This window comes from Crocodylus siamensis, chromosome 4 (genome assembly GCF_052110815.1).
Source record: "Crocodylus siamensis isolate JL-2025a chromosome 4, ASM5211081v1, whole genome shotgun sequence".
NCBI classification, from domain to species: domain Eukaryota; kingdom Metazoa; phylum Chordata; order Crocodylia; family Crocodylidae; genus Crocodylus; species Crocodylus siamensis.
In genome coordinates this window covers 152,746,297-152,766,730 of record NC_143398.1, presented here as the reverse complement: position 1 = coordinate 152,766,730, position 20,434 = coordinate 152,746,297, and the positions used below count along the sequence as shown (strand labels likewise).

The window sequence follows — 20,434 nt, the reverse complement described above, 5'->3', positions numbered from 1 at the left end:
TCAGTACATATCTTGAGCTGTCACCTGTCTCTAGTCACAATGGCATGCTTTCAAGTCTCATTGGAAAAAGAGAATAAATGAATTCATCTTGTAGAAGCCCGAAAGGCAGCTGCTTATTGTTGGCCAGATGATTGCTTGGTAGGGGATATTTTTATCCCCCCTCAAAATTGTTTTCTTGGGATTAAGAATGATAAACCAAAAATGTACCAGAGAGCAGTAGTAGCCAGAAGAGTACCCACTGGAGTGCAGGCAAAGTTGCATTGCATTAGGTTTTGTCTAATGGTGTTAAACTTTTTCCCTCTTAGAGAACTTTGGCAACAAGATGGCTGAGCCACGTCAAGATTTCAGTATGATGGATGACCATTCGTTGAGCCAAGATAAGCAGATCTCATCAGGTGAGCCTTACTGGGTAGGGGGAAGCATGGGGGATGGGAGAAGGGCCTTCCCCGCAGACTGGTTACTTTGATCCAGAAGAATGAGGAAGGCACAACTGGGCAAGGATACTGCAGAGTGAATGGGTGAGGTTGCCAGTGGAGTTGGCCCCAGAGAGTGTACCTGTATCATTGAAACGCTAGCCAAAAAAGGGGCCCTTCTGCGAACTATTTAGGTTATGTTATTTGCCAGTAAATCTGTTAATCGTAGTTGTTTGTGCAGATACTCTTGTTGCTTAAAGCAAAGTGATGACCTCCTTGCAGGAATTACTGAGTGGGGCATGGGGTCTCGAGTCCTCTCTGCTTTATATACTGAGGCTCACACACACTGCTGTGTCATTTCAGCTACAGGAGACAGAACTGGCTTTGTACGTTGTCCCCAGCAAAGATTGTTTAATATAGGTCATGCTCTAAGAGAGAAGGAGAAGTTAAAAACAAGCTTCATTTCTGGTGCCAGCAGTAAAGGGACCTTTTCTTTTTTCCAATTTTGAGCACGTTTGTGGGAATAAGTCTTGCAGTTCCTGCCTGGTCACTGCTGGTCCCTTTTCAGAGTGTAATGTACTGTAAAAGGCTGCCTTGAAGCTCATTTGTGTTCAGAGATACATTTCCAAAGAAGAAAAGAAGCTGGAGTCTGTACTCTGCATGAGTGTGTGAAATTACAAAAGAATATAGTTGCTTGCAGGAAAAGAAAAAGCTGCTTAGAAATTTTAAAGGAGATGAAAAGAGACTTTTCCCAAGCCTTGTATATAAGGGCTTTGTTGATGATTGTGCCACTGTAGCCATTAGAAGAGGGGAGAGGCAGATTTTAGTCTCCAGAGAGACTACCAAGTGTCAGGTGAACACTGGAGATAAGGGTGGGAGAGGAAAGGTCTGAGCCTCGGTGGTGTGCATGAGGGATTCATGTCTTAGATGATAAAAAGTCATTGGCCAGCTGGGAGGGCCTTAAGGAAGAGGGATAGTGGGATGTTTCCCCAGTAGAGACAGGATCAGTCCTTGAAGTCCCTAAGCTGTGACAGAAATGCATCTGCCACATCCCCGTGTGACACACCGTGCCAGATACCCCTCCAGCCTCTAGATTGAAACTGCCGCATATAATACCTTGCTTTGCCCTTTTGATTTGAGGTGCTTTGGAGAGACGAGCATTTCACAGCAAGTCTTATTGAACTAAGAACATAATCCCCTGTGTGCCCAAGAGATCAGATAGTGTTTTCATTAGAGGTGTTTAAACTAACAGCTCTTTGTACATCATCTTGTGAAGTCTAAAAGAGAAGATTGCAAGGGGAAGCCCATGATGCGCTTTGCAGTATTTCCCTTACTGCTGTGTTTTATCTCAGGACCTGAAAATGCTGGAAAAAAGCAGTGCAAAGCTTTGAGTCATGTACAAGTGAAACGCTGCTGGTGTTAGGGACCAGGCTTCTGGGTCACCTCTGACATGGGAATAGCTTCATAAAAGGGTAGACTGTCAGAAGACCTCTATTTGGCTAACAGCCTTGTTGGCCTCTGTGTCTGCTGGTGATTGGCAAATACATCTGAGACTGGATTAGGACTAGCAACATGCATGTCTATGCCATCATTGATCAGTGGATTTCAGAGGGCTGCACAGGTATCAAGTAATGAATCCTCACCACCCACTGGGAGGCAGGGGTAAGTATTCTCTTCTCCTGGCAGGGGGAAGGGGAGACAGAGACAGAAGCACAGAAATATGAATGCAAGTTCAGCTCCCCTTGGTCATGCAGGGAATTAGTTAGCAGAGGAGTAGGACTCTGTTAACCAGGAATTCCAGCCCCTGCATTTCTTTTCTTTTTTAATTAATATATTTCGTGTTCCAGGCCAAGTCAGTTTCAAATCATAGCAAATAAGCAGAACTCTGCTGCCACAGCTAGATCTGGGAAAAGTCCCAGATCGATGCCACCCTGCCGACACTGCCTGACCCAGCTTGGCCCTGAGCAGCAGCTGGAGGTGGAGGCTGGGTTGGGCTGGGCACTGCTCCTTCTGCCTGGGGTGGGTATAGACCAGGGTGGGGCAGGGTGGAGGGAGAGCATTGCTGCAGGCATGGGCTGCTTGCATGCATGCATACACGTGTGTGTGTGTGTGTGTGTGTGTGTGTGTGTGTGTGTGTGTGTGTGTGTGTGTGCGCGTGGACATGTGTTCATGGTGCCCTGGGAAAACTTGTATTTGGTTAACTTTGGCACCTTCCTAAACAGTGGCAGGGGGGTGGGCTGGGCTGGGCACTGCTCCCCTTGCCTGGGGCAGGGATTGGCCTGGGGGCAACATGCAGTGTCCCAGATTTCCTTAAAAAATAATATGCTTACCCTATGTATGGTGGATCTCGAATCGTATTAGCTGGGACTGAATGAGGAGCGGAGAGCCCCTGGCCTCCAAACACTCTGTTTGTCAGCCAGTGAGCTTTTTCTTTAGGTGAAAGCCTGATCTGCTATCTGCCATCCTGCCTTTCTCGCCCTCCTGCTTCTCCCCTAAAGCGTGATCCATTTTAAATGGATCATCTCAGATGCCTTTCTCTGTCCTTTACTCTGCCTAACCAGTCAGCCTCTGTCCTTTCCACCTCCCTCCTGTTGCTTGACCCTCACAAGGCTTCCCTCAACCCCCTTCACTTGTTCTTTGGAAGTGTTGTTCATCACTTGCTGAGCAGCTGTGTGGTATGGTCACATTGTAGTAGCTTTGCTGAGGTGCATTTCTGTATGCCTCAGTCAGCTGAATGGACTGTAAAGATATAACACTGCATTGCTGTAAAAGTGCTGTCCAAGGCTGCTGTCCATGGACTGCTCTCCTCCCTTGGCTAGAACAGTAGGGGAACTGAGCCAAATGGTCAGGGTGCTGGAAATGAATACGGTATGTTTGCTTGGGGGTAGATGGGTGGAAACTGCTCCACAAGGGCTCACTTTGCAGGACAGTTTAACCCTGCATTTTCAAGACACATTTTTCTCCATATTTAATAGTCCAGCTCAGAGCCCCGGATAATTATGGGGGGAAGCCAGTCTGGCAAGACTGTTGATGCCAGCGGTAAAACAAGTGAGCGCTGGAACAGTTTTCTGTCCTCTGACAGATATAGATACAGGTGCAGGCTGTCAGGCAGATGAGTTCTTGAAGGGGTCCATGGCCTATTTCAAGGACTGTTCTTCCTTCCAAGCCCCTTTTCAAGTCAGCAACCTCTGTCAGGATCATATCGCACACCTTGCACAAGGGATCCTGCTTGCATTAATTTCAGTCTTTCTCTACAAGTCATTCTCTCCATCTCTCTCATTTTATTTGCTCATGCTCCTTGCAGAGGGTGCTCTGGCATTCTGAAAGGTGTCTCCTTATAACCAAAGCCCAACATAATCCATGTGGAGAGCTTATTTCTTTCCCAGGGCTTGGCTTGGTTGCATTGATTAGAAATACCAGTAATAGAAAAAAAGCTAGCAATGAATTTAGCAGTCTGCTCAGAGCCTGCCATGCAGTGGAACTGTCAGAGCAAGCAGTAGTGACTCTCCAACTGTGGTGTCAGTCTGACATCTTTGCTGCCTGGGTCTCTAAAGAAAGATTCACCCTCCCCTCCCAGCTTTATTCTTTTTTTGGAGCCATGCTTTTGCTGCTTCTGGATGTCCCATGCAATAGATTTGTTGCTTTTAATCTCTTTTGCTTGCCTTTTGTGGTGATACCACTGATTTTTATAGCTGACAGTTTTTTAACATTTTTGTGTACAACTTTCTTAATGTACCCTATAACTGCCAGCTATAGGCGCCCTTCTTTTCTGATGCAGAAATGAAAATAGGTGGAGTTAAGTTATGTGACTGCCCATGATGGATGTGTTCTAAGTGCTTAGTGTATGTTTTCCAGGGTATCCCCTCCAGATACCAGTTGATGACGGATCGGATGAGCCGGTTTCTGAGACCTCTGATGCTAAGAGTACCCCAACTACGGAAGGTGGGAGCTCCTTGACTTACTGCTTTGGAACCATAATAAAAGATGCCAGACTGGTTTCAAACCACAGGTCTATCTAGCCCAGCCTCTTGCAGTGACACAGAGGGGATGCTAAGGGGAAGAGTGTTTACATAGGGCCTGTCCAGACTGATCCTGTTCCCTGGCCTTTTCCCCCTATAGCTTCCTAGGAAATCCTAATTTGGAGCTTGCATCCATACCTTATAGAGTTTAGTATCTAGTGATGGACTTCTCCTGCATGACTATCCAATCTTCTTTTGAACCTGGTTAATTTTTCAGCCTCTAGCATCCTGTGAACAGTGAGTTTAATAAATTCATTATACACTGGGTAAAAAAAGCTTTTTTAAATTAGGTTTAAACCTGGTTCCCAAATACTTCAGTGTATGTTGCTTAGTTCTGGTCTTGTAACAGATGGTATATACTAAATCCCTATTTACGTTCTCCATACCATTCATTATTTTATAGAAGTCTCTCTCCCTTGGTTTTCTTTACTCTAAGCTGAAAAATCCTAGCTTTTTTTAGTCTCTTCTCATTTGAAAGTCTCCTTGTACCCAGAACATCGTTGTTGCCCTTCTCTGTAGTTTTGGTGCCCTTTCTGCGCATTGTTTAGAACATCCATGTTCTGAGGGGGTTCCTGCAGAGGCCTGGATGTCTTGTGTGCCTGTGCTGCTGGATAAGTGGTTTTCACTAATTAGATAATGGCACATGAGAATTGTCATTCAGACACCCCTAGAGGATTGATTCCTGTTTCATCTACCCATTCAAGAATTTGTAAACCAATGTGCCTAGTGGCACTGACTGAGTGAAGCCCATCTTGAAGGGGTCATTTCTTCTCTACTGACTGTTATTTGCAACTTCCTGTTAATTTTAATGGACATTAAGCAAACATTCAGGAGTCATTATTGAACAGCTCACAAAGCAGCACAGAATCTAGCCTAGACACTCAGACTCCAGAAACTCATTAAGAAATGTCTGACCTTCCCAGTTTCCTCTTCCTGGTGGAAGACCCTGTATCCAACTGGGAAAAACTGAATTTGTATCAAACCTATGCATATGAACAAACAGGGGGAGTAGTTTGCAAGCAGTTCACAGGTCAGTTTGCCTCTTTGAAGGGGAGCCTTTAAGCTTGGTGAGAAGAAACAGAGAAAAAGGAACCTTTTGGGACCAAGGAGAGTAAACAGGCCAGCTTACAGGCTAAGGAAGGTTTGTTTGGAAGAAAGGCAGCAAGAGAGAGGCAGCAGATTGACAGACCCAGCGAAATGGCTGGAGGTCATTGCAATGCCGGAGACACTGCCGCTGCCTCTGCTTGTACCTTTGAGGTGTCTGTCCAGGCAGGACCGCTCACTGTCGAGGTTTCCACCCAGGTCCTGGTTTGGGGCTGCAGAGACTGCGGCTTGCAGGTTCCTTGTGGTGACAGCCAGGTTGGGGAGTATCTGCAATGTGAGTGGTGCCTCCTGGTGGTGTCCCTCAGGGAGCAGGCCGAGGAGCTGCTAGAGGAGGTGGTGCGGCTGCAAAGCATCCTCCACCATGAGGACTTCATCAAGTTCAATGCTGAAAGAGACTTCTTGGACTGTGGAGGAAGGACTGCCAAAGGATAAGCTAGAGAAAGGGAGAGGACATGGACTTGTAGGAAGGTGGAAGCTTGTAACCTCAGGCAGCAAGCAGAAATCTTAATTTCCACCTGCAGCAGTTTGCTTGGAGAACAGGTATGGAGCCCTAGCAACAGAGGAGGAAGAGCATGTTCCATGGGTGGAGGAGGACAGGCAAGGCCTCACCAAGGTGGGAAGGACTGAGACCACTGTCACCAAGAAGAAGCAACAGTGCTGGTGGTTGGAGTCCCCCTTCCTTGGGGAATGAAGGCATCCATCTGCCAGCCTGACCTGTTGTCTTGAGAGGTCTCCTGCTTGCCTGAAGCCTGAATCCAAGATGTCCTGGAGGGATTACCAAGGTTCATCCAGCCCTCTAACTACCACCCCATGCTGCTCATCCAAGTGGCACCAGTGATACTGCTGGGGGAGACCCTAAGCAGATCAAAAGGGACTATAGGAGCCTGTGTGCAAGGGTTAAGAGGACGGGGGGTACATATGGTGTTCTCCTCTATTCTTCTGGTCAAGGTGAAGGGCCTGGGCAGGAGCAGATGCATCCTGTAGATTAATGCATAGCTGCACAGATGGTGTTGCCAGCAGGGCTTTGGCTTCTTTGACCACAGGATGATGTTCCAGGAAGAAGGTTTGCTAGGAAGAGAAGAGATCCACCTGACAGGGGGAAGAACATCTTCACAGACTCTTTAACCTAGTGAGGAAGGGTTTAAACTAAGTTTGCCAGGGGGTGGAGACCAAAGATCTGAGGTAAGTGGGGAAGTGGATGACCTGGAAGAAGTGCAAGCAGGAGTGGGCAGTGGGAGGTGTTTTCATTCTTCCTGAGAAAGTAAGGCAATCAGCTAGTTACTTCAGGTGTTTGTACATGAGTGCATGGAGCCTGGGAAACAAGCAGGAAGAATTGGAAGTCCTTGCAGTCACAGAACAATGATGTGATTGGAGTAACAGAGACTTGGTGGGATAGCTTACATGTGTGGAGCACTGTCATGGATGGGTACAAACTGTTCAGGAAAGACAAGGTGGGGGAAAAGAGGAAGAGGAATTGAACTTTATGTCAAAGAGCTGTAGGATTGTTCAGAGCTCCAGTATGAAACTGGAGATAGGGCAGTTGAAAGTATCTGGGTTAGAGTCAAAGGGGAGAGCAACAAGGGTGATGTCATGGTGGGGGTCTGCTATAGACAACAGAACCAGGAGGTTATGGTGGATGAGGCTTTCTTAAAACAGCTAGCATAAGTTACCTGATCACAGGCTCTGGTTCTCATGGGGGACTTCAGTCACCTTGACATCTGTTGGGAGACCAATACAGCAGTGCACAGGCAATCCAGGAAGTTTTTGGAGACTGTTGGGGACAACTTCCTGGTGCAAGTGCTGGAGTGACCAACTATAGGCTGTGCTGTTCTTGATCTCCTGCTCTCAAACAGGGAAGACTTGATGGTGAATGTAGTAGTGGATGGCAACTTGGGCAGCAGTGACTATGAGACAATTGAGTTCAGGCTCCTGAGGAAAGGAAGGAAGGAGAGCAACTGAGTAAGGATCTTGGACTTCAGAAAAGCAGACTGACTCACTCAGGGAACTCATGGGCAGGATCCCCTAGGAAGCCAGTCTGAGGAGGAGAGGAGTCCAGGAGAGCTGGCTGTACTTTAAAGAAACCTTACTGATGGTGCAGGAACAAACTATCCCAGTGTGCAGGAAGAGTAGCAAGTGTGGCAGAAGACCAGTTTGGCTTAACAGGGAACTCTTCTGTGAACTAAATTACAGAAAGGAAGCTTGTAATAAGTGGATAGAGCTCAGGCTTGCAGGGATGAAGTCAGGAAGGCTAAAGTGCAACTGGATTTGCAGCTAGCAAGAGACATGAAGGGTAACAAGGATTTCTCCAAGCATATCAGTAGCAAGGAGGATTAGGGAAAGTACAACCAGCTTTTCCTTTTACTAAACTGCGGAGGCAACCTTGTGACAAAGGATGAGGAAAAGACTGAAGTACTTAATGCCTTTTTCACCCCAGTCTTCACAGACAAGGTCAGCTCCCAGACTACCGCACTTGGCAGTAGCATCCAACAGTATCAAAAGAACAGGTTAGGGACTATTTAGAAAAGAACTGGACATATACAAGTCCATGGGGCCAGATGGGATGCATCCAAAGGTGCTGAGAGAGTTGGCTGATGTAATTGCAGAGCCTCTGGCCGTCATCTTTGAAAACTCATGGTGAACAGGAGAGGACAACTGGAAAAGGGCAAATATAGTGCCCATCATTAAGAAAGGGAAGGAGGAGGATCCAGGCAACTACAGACCAGTCAGCTTCATCTCAGTCCCTGGAAAAATCATGCAGCAGGTCCTCAAGGAAGCCATTTCTAAACATTTGGAGGAGAAGGTGATTAGAAACGGACAGCATGGATTCACCAAGGATAAGTCATGCCTGACCAACATGATGGCCTTCCCTGATGAGATGACTGCCTCTGTGGAAGTGGAGAGACCAGTGGATGTGATACTTTGACTTTAGCAAGGCTTTTGATATGGTCTCCCACACCATTCTCGCAAACAAGTTAAGGAGGTACAGGTTGGATGAATGGACTGTAACGTGGATAGAAAAGTGCCTGGATTGGCAGGCTCAGAGGGTAGCAGTCAATGGCTTGGTGTCTAGTTAGCAGCTGGTATCAAGTGGAGTGCCCCAGGGGTCAGTCCTATGGCCAGTGTTGTTCAGTATTTTCATCAGTGACTTGGAAGATGGGATAGAGTGCACCCACAGCAAGCTTGTAGATGACACCAAGCTGGGGGGAGTAGTAGATAAGACAAAACAAATTGGAGGATTGGACCAAAAGAAATCTCATGAAGCTCAACCAGGCCAAATGCAAAGTCCTGCACTTAGGACAGAACAGTCCCATGCACCAGTGGACTGACTGGCTAAGCAGCAGCTGTGCAGAAATAGATGTAGGGGTCATAGTGGACAGTAAGATGAATATGGGCCAACAGTGTGCCCTTGTTGTCAAGAAGGCTAATGACATACTGGGCTGCATTGGTAGGAGTGTTGGCAGCAGATCAAGGGAAATAATTATTCCTCTCTATTCAGCGCTGGTGACGCCACATCTGGAGTACTGTGTCCAGTTTTGGGCCCCCCACTACAGAAAGGACGTGGACAAGTTCATGAGTGACTAGTGCCTACTGAGTCTGGGGGGGCACCCACAGAAGTTGGCGGTGGGGGTGAAGTTGGTGACCTCCCGTAGACACTGCTGTCGGCAGCAGGGACAGCCCTGTTGGGAGGTGGGGCACGTTGAACACCCACAGATGATGGCGAGCATAGCACTGTCAGGGGATCTAATTGAAGTGGCCAGCTATGCCCCCTCTATCAGTCACCTATGAACAAGTTGGCGAGAATTCAGTGGAGGGCAGTGAAAATGGTGAGAGGGCTAGGGCACGTGATTTCTGAGGACAGGCTGAGGAAACTAGGCTTATTTAGTCTAGAGGAGAGAAGACTTGAGAGGGGATTTAATAGCAGCCTTCAACTACTTGAAGGATGGTTCCAAAGAGGATGGAGCTAGATTGTGCTCAGTGGTGGCAGGTGACAGAACAAGGAGCAGTTATCTCAAGCAAGGGAAGTTCAGCTAGATATCAGTAAAAGCGTTCTTACTAGCAGGGTAGTAAAGCCCTGGGACAGGTTACCCAGAGAGGTTGTGGAATCTCCGTCTTTGGAGGTTTTTAAGACCCGGATAGACAAAGCCTTGCCTGGGATGATCTTGTTGGGGACAGTCCTGTTTTGAGCAGGGGTTGCACTAGATGGCCTCCTGAGGTCCCTTCCATCCCTAATTTTCTATGATTTCTTTGCTTCCATTTCAGATAGATATTTACGCAGACAAGAACTGAACAAGGAGATGAACAATATTCCAAGCCATCTATCCTCTGTTCGACACTAGGTCCAGGTTATCTGTCAGGAATTTTCTCCCACTGCAAGCATCTGAGCAGTTTGAACACTAGACAGACTTGTCTTCCTGCCCAAGGTTGCACGTCTGAGTTGCTTTGTTACACAAACAAATTTGGCCTGTGGAGACTGTGCTCCCAGCACACAGTACTCTGTCTTACTCCAGCCACTTTCCATTTGGATCCAACTGAGAGGTAGCATGATGATCTTGGTTGTCTCCATGGGCTTTCTGGCCTTATGAAGAGGAGGGAAGCTGCTATCTGCTTCATGGCTTTATCTGTTTGCTGGTAGAATGTCAGTGCATGTGCTGGGTTATTCCTTTCAATTCAGCATTTCTGAACAATCAGAGGAAGGGAGCTGAAGGCTAGCCAGAGCTAACAGCAGTCTGTAGTCCTCTGCAGACATTTCAAGTGCAGCATTGATAGTGGGGCGAGAGCCTACAAAGATTTTTAGTGAGTCAGCTTGAACAATAGAAATGAGATTGAGGGAGGCCACCTGGCAGCATCACTGGAGTGTGGAGATCAAGCTTTACGTCCTGGCTCTACTGATGACTTCCTCAAGTTCCTTCGCCTCGCTTTTCCGTAGGGTCCTTTCTGTAAAATGGGATGATGCACTTCAAAAGGTTTTGAGACCTTTGGATGAGAGGAGGTATAGATTGGTGCAAACTGTTACTGATTAATGGTGGAAGTTCCCAGTGGTTTGTTCTCTGGAGACATTTTTGGACTAGACCTGGCCTCCAGGGCACCTGCTAGCTTGGGACAGATGAGTGCTGTCCCAAGGTGCGTTCTTCTGAAGGGCAGAGGTTTATAGTAGCTTACACAACCAAAATTTTCCTTTTGCCATCCTGAATACTGCTTTCTAGCCCAGGAGGAGCTATAGTTTACTGATGGGTTTGCTCATGTGTCTGCATACTTGGCTGTACAACCTAATCAGGATGAGAGCACTGCTTTTTTAATGTGCAGAATAACTAGAAAACATAACCTAACAAGTTGAGGTGAAATAACAAAGTTTTTGTTGACATGAATGAGAGTTGGATTATGTTGCTCCTGTGTGCATTGTGTTGAGGCCACATTTTTACAGAGAACCTAAATAAGAAATGTTGAAGACTTCATAAGTAAATTTTAATTGATTGACTTTTTCATATCTCTGTCTGTAACACTTGGCTAACATAATAGCAAGTATTCACCTGTTGAAAACCTCAGGAGGAGAGCAAGCTAGTTTCTAGATCAGGGCTTGACAACGGCAGAGTGCCCAAAATACTGTAACCTCAACTTGTAAGATGTTCATGTGCAAGGGGCAGATGGTGGATGAGCCGCAAGAGGCCCAGTCCTTGTAGTAGCATAGCCATCGCCCCTTCCCTGCCATCTGCCCCTTGATGCATTTGCCAAACAAAATGCCTTTGCGTGCCATGCTCTGGTACCTGTGCTGGGGGTTGCCTACCCCTATTCTAGACTTCATCTGAAAAGATGTTTCACTATGAATAGGGGGTTGTACTTTTAAATTCTGTTGTCTCAGGACCTGTCAAAGTGCTGTTCTCTTAGAAATGTGAGCTGGCACTCTGTTGTGATCAGGTTGTTCTTTCCAGCCTCGGTGTTTCAAGACATTGGTCAGTTAAAAGCTCTTGCTGGTTCAGGACTGGATATTGTCTGTCTTGTGTATCAAAAATGTTATTATGATGAGGAAATTATGTGTTTGTGGGGAAAGAAGACCATCTGTCTATTGGCTGCCTGAAAACTACTGAGAAGCTTGCAGGATGAGAAAACCCAGGTAGAGATGAATTCTTGGGCAGTCTAATTGAAGTGGCCAGCTAATGATGCAGGAAGGTTTTAATAAAACATCTGACTAGGGGTTGTTGACATCGGCTCAGCACCAAGAGTCACCTTTCTGCAGGCAGTGTTGCTTTGTTTGCATACCAGGTATTGCTTATCTTCCTGTTCTGCTTATTTTAAAAAGTGAGTGTTTGTAGCAAAAATGTTGGCAGGTAAGTCTCTCACACAGGAGGCAAGCAGCATGTACAAGCTTCCTGCTTGCATTTGATCTTCCATGGCAAGTATTAATTTCATCCCATTCACCTAATAAGAAGGAAGCCAAAGTGATTGATCAACTCAGAGGATTCAGTTTCCTAGTACTGACGTGTTCTCCAGTGCTTTTTCTCAGTGCGTGGACATCCCAAAGGTTCTTATTGCAGCCTGGCCGCATGAAAGCTGCACTGTTTTTCAGATGCTACAGCACCACTAGTGGAAGAAGGAGAACATGAGGATGGGACTGGAGCTCAGCACCATGTAGAGATTCCTGAAGGAACCACAGGTGAGACCGCAGGAGGAAAAGACTCTGGACAGAAAGTGTTTCAGCGCATGGCTATGCAGTCTTCCTAGGTGCTTATACAGAAGGAAAACGTATTGGAGTCAGAGTTCAATAGTAAATTTGCCAAGCCTTTTGTGGGCACGGTTTGGTTCTAGTGAGTGCATGAGCTCATCTGCTGTACTTTTTTCTACACACACTGCCAAAACCAAATCTGTACTGTGTCTGTGCACACGTGTCCTTTCCATTACTGAGAGCACGAGGGTCTTTAAGGAAGTTTGCAGCTTCTTATCCCACCCCCTCTCTCTCCCTCCTCTACTGAAAACATCATCTTTCTTTTCTGTGCCTGGGGAAGGAGGGCACAAGCCATATCAGGCACTTTTGGGATCAGGCATCAAGCAGCCATCTAGAGCATCCACAGAACTTTTAGGATTGTGGAACTTGTAAGCCATGTATTTTAAATTTTATCCAGTGCTGCCCTAGGTTGCTGTGTAAGAGATGGTAGCAGTCACGCAGGACTTGACTGCTGATCTCCCAGGACCCATGTGTTGTACTGTGAGGAAAGTCCCTGTCTGCCTTGTGAATACCAGCTGAAAATCAGACCACTGGTGCTTGCAGAAGTTCCATGGACGATAGCATCATTTTAAGCATAGTATAGAGGCAATTGATTCACCACAGTGGGTGGTGGGGAAACAACTACTCCAGCTCTGCTGTCATTTTCAGAGGCAGAAGTGTCAAAAGGAAGAGGTACTAGAGTACATTGATAAATTTAAAGGCCATTAGTTTCCAGACCCAGGTGCTGTACCCAGGTGAGTGCTGAAAGAACTGAAGGATGAAGTGGCTGAACTCCTAACAAAAATATGCAGTTTCTCATTAAATTAGTGACTGTCTAACTGGAGATTGAACCTACTTTATTCTTTTAAAGAAGCAGTGGGTTTGTTCCTGGCAATTACTGGAGAGCAAGTCTTCTTTCTTCAGTATCAGGTAAATTGATTAGAAATCAAGTTTTAATTTGAAAAAAAAAAAAAAGACATGACTGTGAGACCCAAACCAGCATAGCTTAAGTAAAAGGAAAACATGCCTTTAATCAGCTAGCAGGTCTTTGAGCATCAGTATAATAGCCCATTTTCATTGGACTGTCATAAAGCTGTTTTGAAAAATTTCTCACTGGTGCTCAGATGTGGGGTCAGAAAATTTGGCATAGAGGTTAAAAAAAAAAATGGTAGGTAATTTTTCAGTATGGCAAAAGTGTAACGGTGAGGTATCCCAAAGTTTAATGTTAGGACTGAAGCATAATACAATATAGGATCTTGAAAAGGAGTAAGTAAAATTTGCAAAAGGCTTAACATTTTATACAAGCATATTTAAGGCAAAGCAGATTAATTAGGTGAATGGACGTGTGACGGCACAGGGAATTCACTGTTGACAAATACGAAATCATGTACACAGAAAGACCTACTTTGAGTTGTTCATTTATATTGCTGTGTTCTGAACTAACTGCAGCTGTTCAGGGAGCAAGTAAACAGAGTTAGGAAAAAGACCAGTTCTGCTCAGGTTGCAGCAGCAAGGCAAAAAGCAAACAGGAGGTCTTTGAGTACTTGTCCAAGATTATCCTGCTCAAGGTGTAAATGCACCCCTACGTGTGAAATCTGATTCTTTTGGCCAGCAGTGTGTTTTGGGGCCCTACCTGAGCCCTGTTAGACCTCCTGCCCTGCTTCCCTGAATATTCAACCTTATCTCTTTCACTTACCCCCAGTTTTAGCAGTTAGCACATAAGACTTCTGTTTTATATAGCCTGTTGGCAGAAATTACTTTGAAACATAATGTTTTAAATTGTAAGGACTGTTTTCCCCTTTCCCCCAGTTCTGAGGCCATGTGTCCCAGTTTGAATCCAGTACTTGGAGTGAGTTGGCAGTGCCCTTGAATGGTGGGCATTCTGGGTGCTTTCTTGTATATTGGAGAAGCCACATTCCCAATGAGTGGCTTCCTCTCCAGATGGATGCAGTTTGCCTGACCCATTCAACTGAAATTATTTCTGCTGGAGCCAGTCAATAAAGATTGTTTCCAGTTGGAAGAATTGAGAGTTAAGGGTGGCTAATTTGTTCCCATTCAGCCAGTATTCTGGTAACTCAAAATACTATGTCAAGTACCCATTTCCCCTGGTTACTAAAAGGACCCATGCCTCAGTTTAGAGGTTGCAGTTACTTAGAGGTCAGTTGATCCTGTTGCTTGAGGTAGAAAAAATCACCACTTCTTTACCAATTAAGGGGAGGTTGAAGAGTAGTTATACTTCTGAATTGAATGCGGTTATTCCTGCAATGCTGACCTGCATCCTGGTTCTAGCTGTTAATAACAACACACTGCCATCTGAATTCAATCATCAACCAGCCTTCTCATACTGACAACAAATTACATTGGTATCGTCTGCACAAGATCAAAAAATGAGACCCTCTTCTTTTGGTTTATGGTGTTGTCTCTTGTATTATCTTCCATGGTGCAGCCCCCTTCAGGACAGGTGACCTTACTTCCATCTACACACAGCTCAAGACACTTAGCTGTCACAGAATCTAGCTTTCTCAACACTTGGCACAATTCCCACTGTGTACAAAACCTATATCTGTGCTGGAGCATAGTTTACCAGTAATAAACATTTTTACTTCATCATCCTTTTGTTAGCACTGATGATCATGATCATCTGGGTGCTGTCTACCTCCCTCAACTCCTATGAGAACTGCCCATCCTTTTATTTGAAGTTTTACTCCTTGATGTCATCAGGGTATAGCAGAAGCCCATCTCTTGGGTTGTTACTCACTCCTATGGGTCAGCTTGTGAGTGGGAGCTGGAGAAAGTGACTTTGGGCCATCTTTCTCACTGTAGGAGTTATGGAAGAGGGACGGTTCCAGAGATCATTCCACTGTGGCCTGACATCCCACATCTTGTGAGATATAGATTTGGCCTTGTTGATTGTCTTGAAGTCCCCAGGCTTTGTCCTTTGGACCCCATTCTTTCTGACACCCAGGAGTAGTTTGCCTCCTACAGTTGGGTTTCCTAGGATATCGCAAGCCTCTCCATGGAGTAGCCATTATGAACCAGGGTGGGATACACAGCACAATCGGGGTGATGGTGCAATGTACTCACCCTCATGTACCTGTAAACTGCTTTGTCCTTGCTGGGTGAAATAGTTCATTTTTCAGTTCTATCTGGAGTCGATGATTTTGAACCTTTCACATCCTTAGAGTACCCCTTATGCTGTCTGTAAAAATTCACAAACTATTTCACATATTACACCTGCTAATGAGGGCAGGTTATGTTCTGTAGCTGACCAAGAATATATGGCAAACCCCGGCTTCTTGTGCAGCCACTTCTTTAAATAAAAAAGCAAACAAACAAGAGCAAAGTGCCTTTATTAAGTCTCTTCAAAAGCATCTGGGAATTCTTATACCCTGCTCATTTCAAGTTCTTTAGTAGCTGCAGGTTTGCAAGAATATAAAATATGACTGTCATTGGCTCACACCTGAGAAATCTGAAAATGTGAATCTGTTTGGTAAAGAGGTGTTTTTTTCTGCATTTTCAAGACAAGCTTTGTTAGTGAACTAAAACTCCCATTGAGAGGCTATCTTTTAATATGTGGACATACTTCTAGTGGACTTAAATGCTGAACCATTTATACCAATGGTCGCCTGCCAACAAAGCCTCTCAAGGGACTGATCTTCATGTCCTGATAGACAACACTGCTGGGATGTACTCACAAACCACACCACTGCTGTGTGCTGCATTAGTGGGCAACCTGGAGTGGAGCATCCATTCTGTCAGACAGCTGCTCATCTTCAGGATCAGTGCACACATCACAAGGTAAATCTGTTAGCCCTGTACCAGGGGTCAGAAACTGGTGGCATGCATACGAGAGCATGGCATGTGAAGGCATTTTGCTTGTCACATGTGTCTTGGGGTAGATGGTGGGAGAGCCGTGAGAAGCCTGATCCTTGTTGGGGCAGTGTAGCCCTGGTCTCTTCCTCGCCATATGCCCTATGGTGTATCTGCACCTGCTACTGGCAGTGAGCTGGGCCAGGGCTCCATGGACCCTGGTACAGCTGCTTGCTGCCTGCCATAGTTGGCCTGGGCTCTGGGTAGGCCCCTGCCACCCACCACAGAGCCCAGACTGCTCATAGCAGGTGGCATAGAGGCTGCAAGCAGCCGCACCGCGGTCCACAGAGCCCTAGCCTGGTTTGCTGCCAGCAGCAGGTGCACACCTGCCTCAGGGTGGATGGTGGGAAAGGGGCCAAGGCTGCACTGCCACAACATGGATTTGGCCCCTTGCAGCTTCCCTGCTGTCTGCCCCTGACATGCCAATATCTTACAGATTGAGGTTGTGGGTGTTTTTGGCATTCTGGCAAAAAATGTTGCTGACCCCTGGCCTATATTAAACAGATTTGGGTATAATCTGGCAGATCAGCTCAGCTGGAAGTGCCTTCCCACTAGCAGAATACTCAAAGACCATCCTCAATCAGGACTTGATATTTTTACATATCAGCTTGTATGTTCCCATGATAGCTAATCGTCATCTGCCTTGTGGGTTCATTCCTGACCCAGTGGCACAGAAACCTGCTTCATGCCTTCTAGCCAATTCCCAAAGGCTTAAGAAAAGTAAGACAAGACAAAGGTCTGGTAAATACAAATAACACCATGATGGACATATGTAAATTCTCCAGAGAAAAAACCACTGGGAACTTCCACCGTTAATCGTAATGGTTTGCACCATTCTATAGCTCCTCTCATCCAAAAGTCTCAAAACCTTTTGAGGTGTGTCATTCCATTTTACAGAAAGGAGCCTAGGGAAGAGGAGATAAAAACTTGAGTAAGTTGCCAGTTGAGTCAGGGCCTAAAGCCTGATCTCCACACTTCAGTGATGCTGCCAGGTTGCCTTCCTGTAAATCTCATTTCTGTTGTTCAAGCTGAGACTTGCTTCTTCAGCTCAGCCATCCCCTACATCTTTCAGAAGTTTTTTCAGAAAATTAGTCTGATCCTGTGCCTGAACTCATGGACACGGCACATGACAGCAGGAATATTACTTGTCTGGGTGTAGCAGAACAATACTTGTTTACAGTATGAGAAGCCTCATTTTTATGAATCAAACTATAAGCCTAACATAAAGCAAAGTGGAAAAACTGTGTTATCAGCTGCTTAGTGCCATTGTTGCTTCAGTGTCTTTTCTTGTTATCCTGGTCCATTCATTGCCTTTTTGAGGCTCTTGGGATTTTGAATCTGATCCATGTGGTTCTACCACTGAGGGAATTTTCTTGTCCAGGTTTGACCCTGCCATTTCCTGGGTCAGACCTTACGTCCATTTAGCCCAGCATTGTCTCACACAGGGGCAGGGCATGGATGTGAGGGAGAGGGTGAACAGGGTGTCTAGAGTGTTCCACCCTCCACTCCTCTCCCACTGCAGCTTCCAGCATTCAGAGGTTTAGGATCTTTAATGTGGGTCTCCTTAATACTAGCAAGACCCCTTCTCACTTTTTAGCCTCTAGCTTCTTGCTCCTTCTACTGTCGATCTCTTTCAAGGCTGCATGTTGGTGGCCATCATTACTGCTTGAAGTGAAGAGCGAGTTTTAGGCATTAATGACAGACTCCCTCATACTGTTTCACAAAGATAAGGTGAGTCTGATCTTTCTCAAAGTGGTCCCTGGATTTCCCCCTCAGTTAACACATACAGGCAGTCCTCGACTTACAATGTTTCGAGTTACGTTTTGCACTTACAATGTTTATAAATTGACACCGTTTCAACTTTACAACGCTTGATCCGATGTGATGCCTATCTCTCTGGAGAACATCTGTCCAAACTTCCTTGGATACTTTCTTTAAGAAAGCCAACAAGACCCTAGAAAAACCTGCAGCCAAGACTCCTGAGAAGACTCCAGCCAAGAAGCCTTCAAAAAGTCCAACCGAGAGCCCTTCAAAAGTCCAGCAAAGTCGCCTCAAAGAAATCCTTCCAAATCAATATGATTGCCATTTACAAGATAAATACATTAATGTAGCTATATTACTCATCTATAGTAAATTGAGTACAAAATTCTGGGTTATTTTTGGTGAAAATAGGGTATCGGGCCTTGGTTCAGGAAGCAATCCCCTGTTTATAACATTGTTTCCTATGGGAAAATCAGTTCTGAGTTACAGCGTTTTGACTTGAGACGCGGTTTTCAGGAACCAATTGTGTCGTAAGTCTGAGGACTTCCTGTATACCTATTGCCTTCTTTTCTACACCATATTCAGCTCAGAGGAAACAAAACACCATTAAGAACATGCTCTCAGCTACCTATGTAGAACAAAACCTCTTCAAACACTTCTCTGACAATTAGTACTTTCAGGAGACGGGTCCAGAGGCCAAGCTGTCTCAATCCAGAAGCTCTGGCAAGGAGTATTGGAGTAGATTAAGATTTCCCATGGAAACAAAACAAATTAGCTTCAACTTTTCTGCTTAAACTGTGTTCTACTAGAGCCCAAACAATTTATTTGGCATGTTCAAGGAATGTCCCCATGTAGAAATATACTTGCTGCTAAAAATTGGATGTCTGGACTGATAAGAGACTCCTGCAGTTTTTTAGTAAGACTCCTAGGGATTTAGCTGCTAAACAGCAACCTTGAATGCAATCTGCATGGACAAGTAATAATCACAGAAAGAATGGTTACTTTCCTTATAGCAACTGTGGTTCACTAGGGCATCCATCTGGACAAAACATCCCAAAATGCCCTTCTTTGCTACAAATGTGGAGTACATGTAGGATCTTGTGAGTGTGAACATGTATTCACTGTGGTATAACTCTATTGGGTTTGCATACTGGTGCAGCAACAGCATCAGAAGAGGCCAACATGCTGCTGTCTCATGATAATAGGTGCCATTACAGTACCTTGCCACTGGGTGGTGTGGGAGTAGGTAATGATCTGCATTTTGTAGACAGATGAAGCCTAAATTAATGCAACTTACACTACTGGAGTTTTAACTCTCATTCTTTCAGAAGAAATTCTTAACCATATTGTGTAACTTCAGTTTGTCCACAGTCTGTGCCTCCAGAGCAACTAAGAAGGAGTTGTATTTATTTTGCCTTTTATGCCCTATGAGGGATGAAGATAGTGGTTGTATTTATACTATTGTTTATATACTGGTGTCAGCTCAGCTCTGACCTATCTTACGAAACCTATTGTTGTGTCTGTCTTTTTTTTAATCTTTTAAATTTACCCTCAGGCGTTTTTAGTTTAGTGCTAGAAATGTCCAGGACAGCCGTTCCGCTGTGCAAGAGGACTTTTCTTGCACCTCAGTTTTCAGCCCCTTCCTCTGCAGTATCAAGTCCTGGCCAATGCCATCCAGGGCTTGATCAGATGAAGCCTTACCTTGATTTAGCGTGACAGAATGACTAATGGTAAATCCATTGCAGTTAAGTTGTTCAGAGCCTCTGGCATAATGGTACCTCTGTTCCATTATAGCTGGAGTTAAGAGGCGGGGGAAAGGTGGGGGGGTTTGTGAATATTTTAATCCATCTTTTGCATCTGTTTTCTTTTTCTTGTGAACAAGCTGAGGAAGCAGGTGTGGGAGCCACTCCTAACCTTGAAGACCAAGCTGCAGGAGACGTTGCCGAAGGTAAGTGAAATACTTGTTCTTTAAAAGTAGTGAAACAGAAACCATGCGTAGGCACAAAGCTGGCATTTTGCCAGCGGTTATGTTTTTTTTTCTTCTGTAATGCTGCTCTTCCTAGCTGCACCAGCAGCTATGCAGTTCTCCCTATCTCTACCAGGAAAAGGCAATATACTTTAGGTGTCACCACCGTTTTTCTTTGGGGGAACCACAGCTTTTCATCCAATTGCATTCTTCTCTTAGGCAGCTGTGGCCTAAGTTCTAGTCATCTTTCTGTACTGGCAGGCAGATGGGCATCTTCCACTGTGTAGAAGGAGGCTTCATCCTGTGAAAACCGAAGCCTTGGCCCTGTGGATTTTAGCCAGAAGGAGTGTCATTCTTCTGTAAAATGACCCCCTGCCCTCTTTTTTTTAACTGTGCAGTGCTGCTGGTTTGCTTTTTGAATCTGTGCACGGAGTTGGCTATCTTCATATCACCATGTCTAATTTTCACTTTGCATGTGACGAAGTTGGCACCCATTATAAGTCTAACTTAGCATTTCATCTTCAAATCAGGCACATTTTTGTACTTGTTTTAATACTGAAGTGATAAGTACTTCTGTAGACCAGGTACATAGATCTAATTTACA

At 45.3% G+C, this 20,434-nt stretch overlaps 1 protein-coding gene across 19 annotated transcripts in view; it reads left to right on the top strand.

Annotated features, from left to right (window-relative positions):
* Positions 1-20,434, top strand: part of MAPT (microtubule associated protein tau) — a 129,476-nt gene that overhangs the window by 72,397 nt on the left and 36,645 nt on the right. For 12 of the 19 annotated variants that reach the window (XR_016441951.1, XM_090044209.1, XM_090044212.1 and 9 more), the window contains exons 2-5: positions 306-395; positions 4,269-4,355; positions 12,099-12,185; positions 19,747-19,812. Coding sequence is in view for 18 of the 19 variants with exons in the window: in XM_090044209.1 (XP_089900335.1) it covers positions 323-395; positions 4,269-4,355; positions 12,099-12,185; positions 19,747-19,812 (313 nt within the window). In the remaining variant the exon portion in view is untranslated. The remainder of the gene's footprint in view (positions 1-305; positions 396-4,268; positions 4,356-12,098; positions 12,186-19,746; positions 19,813-20,434) is intronic. The other 7 variants (XM_090044204.1, XM_090044220.1, XM_090044218.1 and 4 more) reach the window with 3 other exon arrangements.